The 18,134-nt window shown below is 37.1% G+C and overlaps 1 protein-coding gene across 3 annotated transcripts in view; it reads right to left on the reverse strand.

Annotated features, from left to right (window-relative positions):
- The window catches only part of LOC114658160 (dixin-like), a 171,142-nt gene that overhangs the window by 66,178 nt on the left and 86,830 nt on the right, over window positions 1-18,134 (reverse strand). For all 3 annotated transcript variants that reach the window (XM_051931805.1, XM_051931804.1, XM_028810240.2), the window contains 2 exons: window positions 15,229-15,490; window positions 4,285-4,401 (listed from right to left, as the gene is read on the reverse strand). In XM_051931805.1, coding sequence (XP_051787765.1) covers window positions 4,285-4,401; window positions 15,229-15,490 — 379 coding nt within the window. The remainder of the gene's footprint in view (window positions 1-4,284; window positions 4,402-15,228; window positions 15,491-18,134) is intronic.

An 18,134-nucleotide genomic window follows, 5' to 3' on the forward strand; every position in this document is an offset into this window, starting at 1 on the left:
TTGTATAAAAAATATAATAGTAAATATACATTGCATATATACTATATGTTGCATGGTATGTAAATTTATTTTTTTATGTGTGTCTTTGTTAGGAGACATGTAAGTATGAATTTCATTATTCTATATACACCATGTACTATGGCAGCAAATGATACGATCCACAAAGGGAGAAAATGAGTCACATATCTTAAAAGTTTATAATTCCAAAGCTTTCAACAACCTACCAGGTGTCATCATCAGAGGAAAATGATTAGACACCCAGGAATCAAAGGCAATATATGGCAGGTGAAGGTTGGGGTGGAGTTGTAGGTTGTAAGGGGGGATATTAATAAGATTGGTTCGGAAGGTTGTTGGTCATGAAGTCTTTTTTTATTATTTGAGTGTTCTTCTTTTTAAGCATGCATATGTTGGGTTCGAGTCTAATGGCATTTTCATTAGAGAGCCTAGATTCAGCCAGCTGTCTGGCACTATGTATTGGCCCTGAATTTAACTTTCACAGCGTCCTAGTTAAATGTATGTCCGGTGGAACTTGCATGTGTGTGAATCAGAGACCATGGGTCTTTCCTTCTGATGGCATTGCAATGTTCCTGTATGTGTGTTGCAAGTCTTTTAGATGTTTGTCCCACGTATACCATTGGGCATGCATTCCATCGAATGCTGTAAACTGTGTTTCTTGTCTCTGTGGTCGATTTTTTGCTTTTGGCATTGAAAAGGACAGTCTGTAAAGTGTTTGCTGGTTTCTGTGCCATCTTGATCCCAGATCTGGACAGGACACGTGCTGTACTTTCAGACATGCTACAATGATAAATGGGGGGTTACATGCAGTGAGGGACCAAGATGGAGTTGACTGTTTGCTGAGATCTGGAGCGTTCTCCGTTATAGGCATTGTTTAATAAATGTCTTGGGGTAGCTGTTTGATGTGAACAGATGAAAAAGGTACCATCTTTCCTTCTTTTTTGTGTCCATTGTGTTACAATGGGTGTTAATCCTTTTTAAAAGTCCAAACACAACTCAGTTTATGTGATGAATGGTGGTTGCTGCAAAAGTGTAGTATTTTGTCTGCATAACATGTACATGTACATGAAAAAAAGTAGAATTTGAGATGGAGGAAGGAAAAATTAGCATCAAAATAAAACACAGAGGGTTTCCTCATGTTATTTTAACAGACAAAGCTAAATTAGCCAGATATGAATGTGAACATGAATGTGTGTTCACCAGTTCAAGGATGACTTTTCCAGTGCTGATTTCGATCTCAAGCTAAGTGTTTTCTGTAGCTCCCCTTCCCCCAACACTGTAATGGAAATAGGGAGTTATGAAAGTGGATGGATGAATGTAGACTCACAACATTTTATGTTAATTTGAAATCTTTGTTGCGCACACAAGCACAATCTCTGACCAGGCCAATATGCTATTGTTAATCAAATTGACAGCACTTCTTTGGACTGATAAGACTCGGTAAGTGAACTGTACATATCCTTCCTTGTCATTAAATACAAACAATTAGAATAACAAATGATGAAAACAGCTTTTACGGATCAAAAAATTAAAGGACTACCTAAATTAAGAGGGAATTAAGACATCCGTTCCACCATCTCAAGGGAATGTGTGTCAGATCCTGCCACTCTCCTCTTTTTGTTGCTTGATCCGCAGAATCAGCATTTATTGAAAAAGGTCAAAGGACTGAAAGCAGCTTGACAGTTTAAGGCTGGTATCCAGATGGGTAATAAAAAACAGACACATCTCCGTGTTGCCTGAATATACTCCTTGGAGAACACAACTGCCTACTCTTTTCTGGTTTATTGCTTTGGGGTTCATGGCAAGAACTCTCTTGAATAAACTCAAATCACATCTTGATCAAAATATATTTACATCTCTCACAACAGAAAAAATATTTCAGAGACAACAATGACATATCATTAATGGAGCACACATGGTACTATAATATCAATAAAGCCAAGAATCCTTACAAACTGTAATGTAGTTATATTAAGTGCTTAAGACAGTCATAATGTTGGATTGGTGGAAATGGCAAAATGACCCCTCTTAAAAATTTTAAATGGCAAATTTAACATGTATAGAAATAGTTTCAACCAAATGATAAATAAGTAAGTGGGAATGAAAACAAAAAAGAGCATACACCATTGTGAAAATCAACTTATCATTTATTAGATCATACATACGTATAACAGCTGCCCTGATGTGCTTGAAAATTTCTCAGGAAGGGTTTGAATGTGTTGCTGGGGAAAGGGAAGTCTAGATCATTCTGCTAATTTTGATTTCAAGTGCTCCTCACCAGGACAGAGCAGAAAATGGAGAAATTAAAAGAATTACAAGAAGACCCACAAAAAAGAATAAGGATTTAAAGAAATATTGAATATAGCTAAATAATATCTACACGTCAAAGGCTAAACACAGAACCCATAAATTAAAGTCTGTTAACTAGAAACGCATTGTTCTACTCTGAAAAAAAAAAAGCAAAACAAATGCTGACTTTGGCTGAATCTAAGTCTTCTGACGGTGACCACTTCAAATGACCAATCAGAAAACTGAACAGTGTGACAGTCTACAGAAAACCTGCATTGTACTAGTTCAAAGGGATGGTCATCTCACTATGTCTGTATAGGGCGCATTTTACACCCTGTCACAGGTTTATTATAGGTTCAAGCTCTTTCTATAGTTAGACCCTTACAGATTAGAAACTTAAAGGGAACTGTGATTAAAGTCGTAAGAAGGAAAATCTAGAGACACAAACTCCAAACCTTTAAATTACTTCAAGCTGATGGTAAACTGTACAAATAGAAATTTGAATTAATTGGTTAACTCTTTGCAGCTTATTAATATTGCTTACATTTCGTTTACTTTGAAATCTATAGGCTAATTTGCCACTGAAGCGTATGGTGCCACCCTGTACAAGACTGTGTCTTGGCTTGTTTATACTGTACTATTCTTAGCATTCTTTGGTTCAGTCTTGTGTAATTTATTTTTCTGTTTAGTTCTTTTTGTAAGAGTGTTCTTATTTTTTCACAGCACAATGTGCATTCATGCTACATGTATATTATCATTTAAAGTACAAAGAGAGTACTTCCTACATACTTTCTAGTGGCACTGATAAAAGATATTCCAGATGGGCTTGAGGGCAAGAATGTTAACATCAGAAACATCTTTCAATATTGAACAGAACATCTATTAGAAGACTATCTGATATAAAAGTCATCTGATGCTACCCTGTGGTTTGGGATGAACACCCTAACAAAATGCTCATTGAAGAAAGTCCTGATTTTTGCAAAAAATAAAAGGGAAAATATACAAACACCAGTAACGGCGCACTGCACGATAACGTGCAGTAAATACACTTGACTTGAGAATTCATAGTTTTCATACTCTCTGTAGTTTAGCATTCATTTGGTCAGAGGTTGATACGCTTCTTTTCTCTATCCTAGCGGCCTGCTTCTTCTCTTTTCGTCTGCATCTTTTCATGTTAAAATAGATTAAGTCAGTGTTTGTGTTACAATTAGTTAGTATGCTTTTTCAAATTTTTCACTTAAGCTGACACTGAAATCTTCAATCTGTCTCAAGAATGATTTAAGATATGAAGAGGTAGGGGAAGTGATGGTGAAGATGGTAGGGATGAGAACGGCACCCGTACGCATGCGCCGCACAGCTGCCCTGCTGGCCGCTGAAAAGAGTTGATTCTACAATAAAATAAAATAAAAATAAAAAGAGGAATAACCTTGGCGGTCAATCATCACCCCGAAAGCAGATAGCAGACGTCACATAGTTTATGTGTACCACATTTCAGCTCAATAGGTCAAACAGTTTGCGAGCTACAGGTGATTTAAAATCCTGAACAGATAAATGAACAGCCACGGTAGCGTATTATATATAAAGATAAAAGGTAGGAGAGATTTATACTTAATAGTGTAATGGGTTTATACCATTCTGGTTGTCAGATATGTCCTTCTAAGGTGCTTAAGCCACCATCTGCTTGATTCCTGGCACACAAACCTGACATTTTGATTGTGAAAGTAACAAAGAGATATATTTGGTGAGTGTTGCTTTGAAACATAATTGTGGATGGTCAGACAAACACTGATACCCAAAAATATGAACATTTTACTGTCATTAACAGCCAAAGTTGCTGCCAGTAAGTGAACACTTAACACAGTACAGGAACAAACAATGTTGTTCAATCAAGATCTAATTATTCTCCAATCATGTGTAAGCTGACACAACAATAATGTTTTGTGTCGATAATACAGTAGAGCATATAACAGAATTCACTACCTAGAAGCTTCTGAGTTGCTCTCATCGTTCATTGTTTCCTTCTGTCCTTCGTATTGCTGAACCAATGCTCTTACGCTCCATCCTGGATTTTCAATTTCTTCATCCACACTGGAGTTTCTGGGTCGAGAAGAAAGAAGAAAAAATAAATTACTTTGTATTTCAGTAAAAAAAAAATAATGGAAATTATAATTTCGTCACTAGCATTAATGCTATTTCTTTAAATGCTCATTTTTGCAACTTCTATCTTGAAAATTGTAATACTGTAATGAATCTTTTTTATTTTTACTCCAGTTACTTTCAGCCTTTGGCCCTGTGGATAATCAATGTTTCATTGTCTAGAAATTTGTACAGCTATGAATAATTCTGTATTGTGCAAGACAGTGTTTGATCTACAACTATTTATTTGTCAATTTATTAACTTGTCTATTTTCACCATAAACAAAATTGCTGAATTTAATTATTTTGAGACTTCTACTGCTGACACTCTTGCTTTCACTACAGGACAACTCAAAACTGGCCACTATTTATGTATATCAAAGGGCTCTGCTGTTTTCCTACATTGCCCTGGATGTTGCAAAAGCATCTAGTATCTTACAACTCTGATCTAGATTAAGTGGATATGAGGATGTTATGTTATAATTGACACTGGTTCAATTCATTGGCATATTCAGTGCAGTCCCTTTTGTGAAAGAAGATCTAAAATATTCTGAGTTACAGTATTAATAGTGTGTTGGGTCCTCCTTAACAGTCTGTAGAAGCATGTATGGATAGAAAAGTTCTGCAATGAAGAAAGGAAACACATTCAAAATGCAAGGACATAAAGACTTTTGACTGGGTGAAAATCATAACTGGAGTCTATGATTTCTGACAAAAGGTGTTTTACTAAGTTGTGACTGACAGAGTACCAAAACTTATACAAAGACTATATTCACCTATTTTGTCAGTCTGTTAAGTTAGATAAATGATAATTGTTTATTCAAATGTGCAGAAGGATCATGTCTAAGTTTTTCAGCACTATACCCGGTGGACTATGATGTTTGCTAATGACATTGTGATCTGTAGCAATAGTAGGGTGCAGGTGGAGGAGACACTGGAGAGGTGGAGATGTGCTGAAAAGAGGAGAGGAATGAAGGTCAGCAGGAACAAGATAGAATACATGTGTGTAAATGAGAGGGAGGTCAGTGGAATGGTGAGGATGCAAGGAGTAGAGTTGGCGAAGGTGGATGAGTTTAAATACTTGGGATCAACAGTACAGAGTAATGGGGATTGTGGAAAACAGGTGAAAAAGAGAGTGCAGGTAGGGTGGAATCGGTGGAGAAGAGTGTCAGGAGTGATCTGTGAGAGACTGATATCAGCAAGAGTGAAAGGGAAGATCTACTGGACGGTAGTGAGACCGGCTATGTTATATGGGTTGGAGACGGTGGCACTGACCAGAAAGCAGGAAACAGAGATGGAGGTGGCAGAGTTAAAGATGCTAAGATTTGCATTGGGTGTGACGAGAATGGACAGGATTAGAAATGAGTACATTAGAGGGTCAGCTCAAGTTGGACGGTTGGGAGACAAAGTCAGAGAGGCAAGATTGCGTTGGTTTGGACATGTGCAGAGAAGAGATGCTGGGTATATTGGGAGAAGGATTCTAAGGATAGAGCTGCCAGGCAAGAGAAAAAGAAGAAGGCCTAAGAGAAGTTTTATGGATGTGATGAGAGAGCACATGCAGGTGAAAGGTGTAACAGAACAAGATGCAGAGGACAGAAAGATATGGACGAAGATGATCCGCTGTGGCAACCCCTAACGGGAGCAGCTGAAAGAAGAAGAAGAAGAAGACAGGTATCCTGAAATTCTCACTGTGTACAAAGATCTATGATGATTTATGTACAAATATCATAAATTCACTTAAGGAATTAAATATAAATTGCTTCACTTTCTTTTTTTTTTTGTGATTTTGAGAGGTGATAGACTTGCTGGTCAATATTACTTTAATATACAAAGCAATGTCATTTATTCCTAACACAAAGGATTATAGAGAATGAATATATGTAGGTATATGCAGGCACAGGTAAGTTAACAAATAAGACAGAATGTGTAAGCTGACTTAGTTTTTTTATTCTCTCTTTCTGTTAAAGGAGGGCACAGTTTTATGACTTAAATTTCATCTTTTCTAACTCTTGTCCAAAGACTCTTATCAGGAAGTACAATTCATTGTGGTTTTTCAAGTTTTCACTTATATTGGCCATTTAAAATTGATACATGTTTATTGTATACATTTCTCAAAACCAAATGTTTTCTTTCTGCTTGCATCAGATACTGTGTGGAGTTGATGCCAGCTGCTGTGAGGTGAGGAAAGAAGCTTATACTCCCACCAGTTTAGGTTTCCTATTATGTTTACAAGAAGAAAATTATAAAAGAAACGCTTTATCCAAAAGGAAATAGAAAATCATGGAAACCAAAGGAAAAAGTGAACATAATTTCTCTATTAAAATGCACAAAACAATAGAGAAATACAATACTTATAGCTTGAATGTCACATCAAGTGACCAAAATAGAGCAAGACCAACAAATCAGACTGGCCCAATCTAGAAATCATTCCACATATGCCTCTACTTCTGCTGGAACGACCAACAGAAACAATGTCTGCATTACTACAGGACAGTGGAAGATAGGCTTCATGCTGCTGTCCTTAAAGAAAGGAGATCTATCAGAGGCCCTCTACTCACAACACCAAGATCAGACCCTACAAAATGGCAATACAAGGCTCCACACATAGATTCTGGTACAGCCTTTACCTCCCTTCTTTCCATCCCTTAAGGCTATAGAGTGCCAATAAATGCTCGTAAATCTCAATGGCCAGAGACAAAAACCTGTACGTGCCAATAGCCACTAATGTCATCAGGACTTTCTTCAAGAACAGAATAAGGTCTCACAACAGCAGATTCAGAGGCTCATTAGCTCTAATGAGGTAGAGATGTCAAGCAGTGGTGGCTGCAAGAGGCAGTCACACAAGCTACTGAATGACTGAAAGATGATTGTTGTTCATGTTCACTGTTGCCATTGTTTTCATCTTGTTTTTGATGTTGTTCTGTTTTGCTTTCCTATTATTTTAATATGTTCATTGTTATTTAAGCAATAAAGGCTGAAACTTCAGTTCATTAATATGTGTTGTGTTTTTTTTTTCAATCAGTATGTATTTATGACCAACAATAAACATTTTGTAAGCCACATGCAGATAACGGAAACAGCTCCATTCTAAACAGCAGTGACTAACCTGCTTGCATTTCACTTTCCTAATATTCTATGCTCAAAACCACATTTCTCTTGTTTGTTGAATCCATTACTGATTGTATAGTGGAGCAAAACCTTTAAATACAATTAGTGACTACTACATGTTTTATCCATCCATCCATCCATTTTCCAACCCGCTGAATCCGAACACAGGGTCACGGGGGTCTGCTGGAGCCAATCCCAGCCAACACAGGGCACAAGGCAGGAACCAATCCCAGGCAGGGTGCCAACCCACCGCAGGACACACACAAACACACCCACACACCAAGCACACACTAGGGCCAATTTAGAATCGACAATCCACCTAACCAGCATGTCTTTGGACTGTGGGAGGAAACCAGAGCGCCCGGAGGAAACCCACGCAGACACGGGGAGAACATGCAAACTCCACGCAGGGAGGACCCGGGAAGCGAACCCGGGTCCCCAGGTCTTCCAACTGCGAGGCAGCAGCGCTACCCACTGCGCCACCGTGCCACCTACATGTTTTATGTTAAGTAAATTAATTTTCCGTAAAAGAATGTAATTTATATCCTTAAATATTATCAAGATTTCTAAGCAGTCTAAATACAATCTGATTTAACTTGTCTGTTTATTGGTATTGTTTTTGGCTTCATTGTTAGGCATTTACAGTAGTTTTGAAATGTTATTTCTCTCTATTATGAAAAAAAAATCTTGGGAGGGAGACTAGGGAGACGAGACATGATCTTCTCAGAAGACAATTTGACGTCCCACGAGACAAGGCAGTGAGGCAACATTTAAAACAAGTTTATGGACATCTAACCTAGCAGTTGTTGGAATGCTTTTGGCAGACACGCGTCATGTGCTCCCAGCTCTTAAAACAACGACAGGCAGAACACGCAGCTAACCAGGATCAGCAGCAATAAGCCAGCAGATAATCCAACTGCTTCTCCTTAGTGTGCGTTTAGCCCCCCCCCCCCCCTTCATAACGCGAGCAGCAGAGACATGAAGTGGCAAAAGGACAGCTGCTGTACAGGCTTTTAAATGATCGATGCACAGCTCGCCAGCAGCAACAAGCCAGCAGATGATCAGACCACTTCTCCTTAGCGTGCGTTCAGCCAACCCAACACAACGCGAGTGGCGGAGACACGAACTTGCAAAAGGACAGCTGTTGTACAGGCTTTTAAATGATTGACGCACAGCGCGACAAACAACAAGCAGCTCGCCAGCAGCAGCAGCAAGACAACATGATCCAACAGCATCTCCTTAGCGTGCATTCAGCCACACACCCTTCACAACGCGAGCAGTGTTATACGCCCTGCGAGAAAGAGATTTAACCACGACCAGGACCGGAAATAAAGGACAAGTATTGTTTTTACAAATGTTTTAAAGTAAAAGTGGAAATAATGCATATGTAACAACTCCCATGAAAATAACAATCTCTTTAAATTGTATATCTGGTTAAAACAAACCCGGGGGTGGGTGAGCAAAGCAAGCAGGGGGCGGAGTCCCCTAGTATAAAATGAAAATCCTTACATTTTGAAACACATTATATGTTAAAGAAATAATTCAATAAAGATAAGAAAAAATACTGAGCTGTTAACTCAAGGTTAAAGTTGTGCAGTCTGCAGATAAGTCCATCCTAAGATCAAGTCACTTACACAAACTATGTGCCAACTGCAAATATGGGTGTTTAACTTGCAATATATCAATAAATAGTGATGTCACCTATAATTTTGAATGTTTTCCACCATGAAAGGTTTTTTTTTTTTTTATAAAGTACCAATAGCTTGTATTATTAAAAGTAAGACAGTATTCAATAATACTGTGGAGAGATCAAGCTAAGCTCTAGGGGTATAAATCACACTTTGTCCTTCACACTATTTAATTACACAAAAACTGTGATAATATTAGTATAAAAGAGGGTTGTCAAAAGTATAAAAAATATTGGTAAGTATCAATTGTAACACTGCTAAAATTCGCTCAGTGCTTATTTTTCATGGTATCGATTCTACAGCCCACATTGAAATGCACTTTCAGTTCACTCCTGCTTTTGACAATTGAGCCTGCCTAGAGTTACAACCCCATTTCCACCCACTCACATGTGTTAATAAGATGGCAACTTCAGCAGAGTTGGAGCCTACACCAGCACACTTAATTAACAAAGATTTGTGGATTTGTGTCAAATGGCAACAGTAAACCATAAGATACTGTACATGCTAAACTTGCTTCTGCACAATGTCAACTAAAGCAGCTAACACAACCAATTTAGCTAAACATTTGAAGGACTGACAAGTCAATGAAAAGAATTTCAAAAGGTAGGTATCTTATTTCTAAACTGCAGAAAGATTAACCAATATAAGCCTGTAAACTGTTGAGTTTGAAGTAGGGATGTGATGTTTCTTTTTATTCTACAGCATAAATCATTGTTGTAGTCAGTAAAATTTTTAATGCATTAAGACAGGGGTCTACAATTATTTTTACCTGTGGGCCATTTTTATTATTTACTGTTTACTCATAGGCAAAGCTCATTAGCACCAGGCCTCTGTCTCTTCCTCAGTTTTTAAACCCTCTCCACAAAGTGTGCAGCTTTAACATGTTACTTTTTTTATTTTATCAAATGTATTTTTGAAAATAGTCTTCATTACATTTATTATATAATGTAAGGCACTATATGTTTTCAGTGCATTACTGCATAGTCAGTGGTGCTATTCCTCTGTGTGCTCATTTACTCTGTGTACAGTAGAAATTGAATTGTGGGATGGTGACTAAAATAAAAGTTGATTGGATTTGGCTGGCAAAGATGGCTGCTCCACCGAAAAGGTCATGCTACTTATTCAATTAACATTTAATGACATTTATAACATTTCATTGTACTGCCTCAGTAACACCATTTGCTTTCATCAATATAAAAAAACTGTTGACCAAATTTAAACTTGTTTACTTTTTGTTGTTTACAGAACCATACTCTTACCTTTTACAAAATATGAAGTATTTACATTTAATGACTAAAATTTCTTTTAGTTGTTTGCATCAATGTAAAGATTTTAATGTATTCAGAATTGCAATTTGTTTAAATAACTGATTTATTAGTTGCATTATGTACTGTATTATGTATCAAAATGGTATTGAATTGAAATATTTTTCTTGACACAGTTTTTCAAATTGTGGTATGTGAGAACACTAGTATAAAATACATTATTTCTTGTACAAAAAAATAAAACATGTATCTGTCTTCAAAACCTTCATTTAAGATTGGGGGTGGGGGGGTCAGAGTCCCAACAACAATGGTCAAAAGCCACCCACCAAACCTGCATGGAGCATCAGTCCATCATGAGGGACATACAGGGCTAATTTGGACTTGTCAATTCAAATAGTACACACATGTCAGGCCTACCTGGAGAAAAACCCATGCTGACATGGAGAGAATGTGTAACCTCCATTCGGACAATGAACAGACCAAAATTTAAACCCAGATCATTTTTAGCTGTGGAGCAGCAGTGTTAACCAGTGCAACAGCAGGTCATCCTTAAATAAAGCAAGCAATTATGGCATAAACTGTCAATTACAAATACAAAGCACAAACTGGCCACACACTTACGTGCCACACATTAGAAGCTGTTACGTCCAGGTGTAACTTATGTAACTTTTTAGTAGGAGTTCTAGTTAATTATTCTCCTTAACAGCTTATGAGTGGAGATGTAAATAAAAAGTATTCCGAAACTAAATACAATATTTCACATTAGGGTTCACTAGTCTGATAAACAGCTCTCAAGTTTCTAATCTTTTGAATTATGTCTTCATTGATGAGTCTGGCTTGACTAAGCTGGTTATGACAAAACATCCTACTGCTTTCTATGATATTCTTAGATATGGTTGCAAGTAAGTCAGAGCAGAGCAAGAAAGTAATTAGTTGCTCTCCTTATTTACTTATTTTTTAAAATAGAATCTTCTTGCGGTAACTTGCTAATTATCTCACATGTAATAAAAATGACATCAGTAAATCTAACAGTGCTATTTTCCTCTATAATTTTAATGTGTTTCCAAAAGAATTGTTCTTTAGGTTTATCTCCAGTCAACCACTTATTCTCTCATTTGTATTAAATGCAACTATTATTTTCTTTTTGACCGAGTAGCATTTAATTTGTTAAAATCAAATATAGCATGGTTTTTTAGATTTAGTGTGTGCCTGTTTAAACTGAGCTTGATAAAACAATGCTAATGAAAAGATTTAACAGTTTCTGAATATATGTGGCTCACAGCTGAAATACACAAACATCCATTTTTAAAGAATACAAATCATTTTCATCAATCTCTTTCACACAAATGTAACTTACCATTTACTACTACAAATTTCATTCAATTACAATAAATAATTTTAACATAACACTGGCTTCTGTGATCCAGAACTGGATAAGCAGTTTAGAAAATAAACGATGACAGGCTTTATGGATTGGTGTATAGGTAGTCAGAAGGTGGTTTGGAACTGACCACACCATTACCCTTCTCCCAAGTGTCATGGTTTTGTTGATGATCTGTCCCTGGCTTTAGTTTTGTCTATTTTTGTTTGTTCACTTTAAGTTAATAAAGTTTTAAATATGGGGCGTTACCAGAAAACAAAGCTGGCGCAGGCAGACCTCTGAAATCATCCCTAACAAGTAAGGCTCCAAGATTGAATATTGCTAATCAAATATAATTCGAATTTCAGCAAAAGCTGACATTCGAGTAGAAAAGAATGGTTGTTTGCTTTACCCGCACTAATTTTGTCATCAAGGTACACTAAATGTGCTATGCAAAGCAACAGTTTTTAATAGATCTACTTTTGCACTTCACTTCCACAATCAGCCTTTTTGTCATTTTTAATGGTTAGCTTGTTATCTTCATTAATAAAACATATAGCCAGACTTATAGCTTCACAATGTAGTTTAGGACAGTTTGTTTTTCCTGTCCCACTGCTCTACAGCTTTATCTGCAAGTCTACTCAGAATAGTTTTCAATGCTTCTGTGATGCCGTAAAAGTATTATTCCTCATCTGATCTTTTTCGAATTCAATCATAAATCTGAGATCCCTAGCTGTTGTTTAATGCTAAGACCTTCTAATTAAAGAAAATGAAAATAACAGTCATAATTCTGATTATCCTCTTATTACAATGCTTTCTAAAGTACCTTGTTAGTGTCAGTCACCACACCATGTCCAACAATTAGTCATCATCTTACATGGCTGCTGGTTTAATGCATAAAGCCCAAAAACAATGTGGTGCAATTAGAAATATTCAGGACAAATGTGTTAAAATTTTGCTGCATCTGGAAAGGAGAAAAAATTAGACAGACTGTGTGGACCTTGACTTGATACTGTGACATTCCTGCAACAGAGGCATAGCCAGGGTTTTCAGCGCCCAGGGACAACTGAAGATTTCGCGCCCCCTCCTGTTTGCCATAATGCAATGGAGAAGGGAAATTTGGCGCACCCTGGATGCTGCGCCCAGGGACAGATGCCCCCCCTTGACAGCCCTAACAAGTAGTGTACGAAACTGGATTGATTCTGGGCATTCTATATTTGGACAGATGAACTCAATTTGTTGTCTGACAATATCTTTTTAAAGCCCTGTTCCCAAGGCAGTCTAAGATTATGTAGGGATGTGTTTTTATAAATGTGCTGGTTCTGCTTAGAGAGGCTTCTTTCGTCAGTATTATTAATAGTTTGTAGTAAAGTCTCAATATTCAATAATTAGCAATGATTACTGTAAGGAAAATGGGTATATTTTATAAATTACAATTATTTACTTGCATGCATGTAATGGAAGAAATGGTTTGTGTAAGTTTATACTTAGAATCTGGTTGTTTAAATAAACTGATTATCAGAGGAAGTATATAGTTAACTTTTAAATGGTCTATTGACAATACTGCAGCTATCCTTAAATATGGTCTGCACTTATACCAGATTCTCAGTGGTGTGTGGGAGCCATTTGGCTTGTGCAATGAACAGCAGAGAGTAAAAAGTGCAGGATCTCTGATTGTAATTTGTAATTGTACAGATATGGATTTGGTCTGATATCCTTCATTCCAAAATTCATCCTTCATTCCAGCAGTAACAGTTGATCTCCCTCTGTTAGGAGTCTTTAAAAATTGTTTAGTGCGGGTCTTTTTCCTATACTCAGTACAACTGCATCCAATAAATGGTATAGCTGCATCCAGTTAAAATAAAAAAAATTTATATACATTTAGGGATAAACTGAGAAATGCATAAATACTTTTAATTAAATTGATTCTTCCAACTATATGAAAGCAAATACCAAGAACTTGGCCTATCATTGTATTCTTTTTTCCATGCTCTAGAAAGCTAAGAAATTTGAATTTGGTCTCTTGTGCTGCGGTGGGCTGGCGCCCTGCCCCGGGTTTGTTTCCTGCCTTGCGCCCTGTGTTGGCTGGAATTGGCTCCAGCAGCCCCCGTGACCCTGTAGTTAGGATTTAGCGGGTTGGCTAATGGATGGATGGGTCTCTTGTGTTATTATAAGTCCTAACTGTGTAAACATATGCAAGGCAGTAAGGGGAAAAGTTCCAAATCTGTTCTTGTGTACATAGGCATTCATGGGAAATATATTCTTGTTGGTTCATGACTCATCCATCAAGATTAACAAATTTGGAATCCATGAGGCTAGGTTGGTTAAGTAAAGCAATATACACTGGATATTAAGAGTCTACACGTCCTCATTGAGAGTTCTTTTGTTAATGTATTGGCTGAAAACAAAACAAATAATGTCAGAGCTCTATCAATTATAATAAGATCTTGCAACCAAAATTTTAGGTAAAAAAATAATTTTTAAGAAAAATAATTAAATTGTTATAAACAAACATCTTTGTGTTCTTGTCTCTTGTAACCTGTTGCCAGCTGGGCACACTTTCACAATGTGCTTGAAGTTATAAGACACTTCATTCAAGCTTGGTTCCTACTTTGCACTTGCACCCAGTGTTGTTGAATCAAACTCCATTCCCTCCTCAGCTTTAACTATGGATTAACCACATTCAGAATGTGAATGGCCAATCTTCCATGATTGTACATTTAGTGTATATATTTTGTAACATAAATAATATATGTTTAAAGCTACCATGTGATGTGTGTGTTCAAAATATAATTCATTAAAACAACAATAACTTATTTATGTATGTTGTATCTTATTTGGTGTAGTGAGCAGTATGGTTTACTCAAGTAACCACGGGCTCAATGCAGGAAAAACTTCTACATGGGTCATTTGTTAATAGAATACATAAGGATATACTCATAAATAACATCAGATTAGTGTTGAGTCTACAGTCAGCTTAACAATATTTGTTCAAACGGTGAGTGAAAAAATTGTATTTGTATCCAAGCCCATACACTGTGTGAGTGGTCTGTATTTCTGTTAGTTAGGTTATTTGGTAACTTTAAATTAAGCTAAAATAAGCACATATGTGTGTGGGTTTGCCTTGCAAAAGAATGACATCCTAGTCTGGATTGGTTTGTGCCTGATGCTGCCAGTAAAGACTCCAGCTTCACCCAGACTCTGAAGTGGAAAAGCAGGATTGAGAAAATAGCATATTAATTTATAACATATAAAATTAACCTGTTTGGACTTTTTACTGATTGCAATCAGTCTTCACAATAGCAACCAAGACAGAAAATCTGTATTTTCTTGACATCACTATCGTCGTATGTGTGTCTAGACTCACCTCTGTCTCTCTTGCCGGTATCGAAAGATATCACGACCAGATCGTGATGCATCTTGTCGGGCTGCTGCCAAAGTAGCCACTGCATTCTGTACCATTGCTGTAGTGGAATTTGGTCTGTGACCTCCCAAAATGATAGGGCGATTAAGTCCTATAGAAACTGCACTTCTGAAATTGGCTGATCTTCCAGTAGCTGAAGGCTTGAAGTGAGCAGCTAATGCCAGTATAAGTCTCATTATGGATTTCAGATTTCCTTCAACAATGTCTATTACAAAGAAATAAAAAAAAATAATATTTACTTATTTATAGGTTTTGCAGAACTCTCACAGAAAACATTACCTTAAATGTCTATTTAGCAGCTTTATATACTGAGTAAATTTAACTTTTACATAAAAGAGTCCAGAGTTTGAGGGTAATCATGCAATGTAACCAACAACATATTGTAGTTAGCATTACTATATATTATACATTGCACATAACAGAAACACTAAAGGTTACTGTACATTTATTTTAAATAATATTTACTGCAAGTATACTTTTTCTGTAGATACATTATCATGTCTAATGAACACAGGGTATAATAAATGGTGTAGCTCAAAGTATGTTTTCCAAAGCATGAACTTGAATATCAACTTCATAAACACGTTAATTATATACAAAAAAGTTATCAATGAATCGATGCAGTTACATTTTTGTAGAAAGGGTTACGGTCATTGTATTCTGTAATTTATCTTATGAGATAGCACTTTATATTCTCAAGCACTAACAATAGCTATTATGGAATTAACTTATCACAGTTCCTCAAAGCTGTTGTGATTTTAAAATACAATGCTGTGTACAGAAACGGTATTAGATTAAACAAACAAAAAAAAATCTATTGAAAAATCATAAAAAAAATGACTTACAGTCATGGCCTAAATTATCGGCACCCCTGGAATTTTCCCAGAAAATGCACCATTTCTCCCAGAAAATTATTGGAATTACAAATGTTTTGTATATACATGTTTATTTCCTTTATGTGCATTGGAACAACACAAAAAAAAACAGAAAAAAAAGTCAAATCCGACATGTCACACAGAACTCCAAAAATGGGCCGGACAAAATTATTGGCACCCTTTCAAAATTGTGGATAAATCGTTTTATTTCAAGCATATGATGCTCGTTTGAACTCACCTGTGGCAAGAAACAGGTGCTGACAATATAGCAATCACAACTGAAGCCAGTTAAAATGGAGAAGAGTTGACTCAACCTTTCTGTTGTGTGTCTGAGTGTGCCACACTAAGCATGGAGAACAGAAAGAAGAGCAGAAAATTGTCTGAGGACTTGAGAACAAAAACTGTGGAAAAATATCAACAATCTCAAGGCTACAAGTTCATCTCCAGAGATCTTCATGTTCCTTTGTCCACTGTGCACAACACAATCAAGAAGTTCACAACACATGGCACTGTAGCTAATCTCCCTGGACATGGACAGAAGAGAAAAATTGATAAAAGACTGCAACGAAGGATAGTCCGAATGGTGGATAAACAACCCCAATCAACTTCAAAACATATTCGAGCTGTTCTGCAGACTCAGGGTGTCAGCTCGAACTATCCGTCGACATCTGAACGAAATGAAACGCTATGACAGGAGAGCCAGGAGGACCCCACTGCTGACACAGAAACATAAAAAAGCCAGACTGGAGTTTGCCAAAATGTACTTGAGGAAGCCAAAATCCTTCTGGGCAAACGTCTTGTGGACAGATGAGACCAAGGTAGAGCTTTTTGGTAAAGCTCATCATTCTACTGTTTACAGAAAACGGAATGAGGCCTATGAAGAAAAGAACACAGTACCTACAGTCAAACATGGTGGAGGTTCTAAGATGTTTTGGGGATGTTTTGCTGCCTCTGGCACTGTATGCCTTGACTGTGTGGAAGGCATCATGAAATCTGAAGACTACCAAAAGATATCGGGGCACAATGTAGGGCCCAGTGTTAGAAAGCCGGGTCTGCGTCAGAGGTCATGGGTGTTCCAGCAGGACAATGACCCCAAACACACCTTTAAAAGCACTCAGAAATGGTTGAAGACAAAGCGCTGGAGAGTTCTGAAGTGGCCAGCAATGAGTCCGGATCTAAATCCGATTGAACACTTATGAAGAGATCTCAAAATTGCTGTTGGGAGAAGGCGCCCTTCAAATCTGAGAAACCTTGAGCAGTTTGCAAAAGAAGAGTGGTCAGAAATTCCAGTTGAGAGGTGTAACAAGCTTGTTGATGGTTATAGGAAGCGCTTGATTTCAGTTATTTTTTCCAAAGGGCGTGCAACCAAATATTAAGTAGAGGGTGCCAATAATTTTGTACAGCCCGGTTTTTGAGTTTTGTGTGAAATGATGTCAGATTTGGCTTTTTTTCTCTGTTTTTTTGTGTTGTTCCAATGCACATAAAGGAAATAAACATGTGTATACCAAAACATTTGTAACTGCAACAATTTTCTGGGAGAAATGGTACATTTTCAAGGAAAATTCCAGGGGTGCCGATAATTTCGGCCATGACTGTAAAATTATAAATACTCTGTCAAACCATCAAACTATCATTAAACATTATTTAAAAAAATATATTTTGTCATAGCGAAGGGACATGCAATTCCAGTGGTTTCACAGAGCTAATTGTGAAGGAATCTTGGGTTCCTGATAGATGTCAAACTGATCTTAGATGGAGTGGCCCATGAACAATCAAAAGTTTGACCTGCAAAATAATTCAAACAAATACAAGGAGACCCTTGTCCCTAATACAGACACTGGAACCCACCCCAGAAATTAAGTCTGGTGGTACTGTTGACACCAGCCTGAAGAAGCAGTATTCAGCTACTATGTAGACATATTCATTTCCCAATCAAGGATGGGAGTAAAGCACCAGTCAGGTGTTGAGTATAAA

This window comes from Erpetoichthys calabaricus, chromosome 9, assembly GCF_900747795.2.
Source record: "Erpetoichthys calabaricus chromosome 9, fErpCal1.3, whole genome shotgun sequence".
Taxonomy (NCBI): domain Eukaryota; kingdom Metazoa; phylum Chordata; class Cladistia; order Polypteriformes; family Polypteridae; genus Erpetoichthys; species Erpetoichthys calabaricus.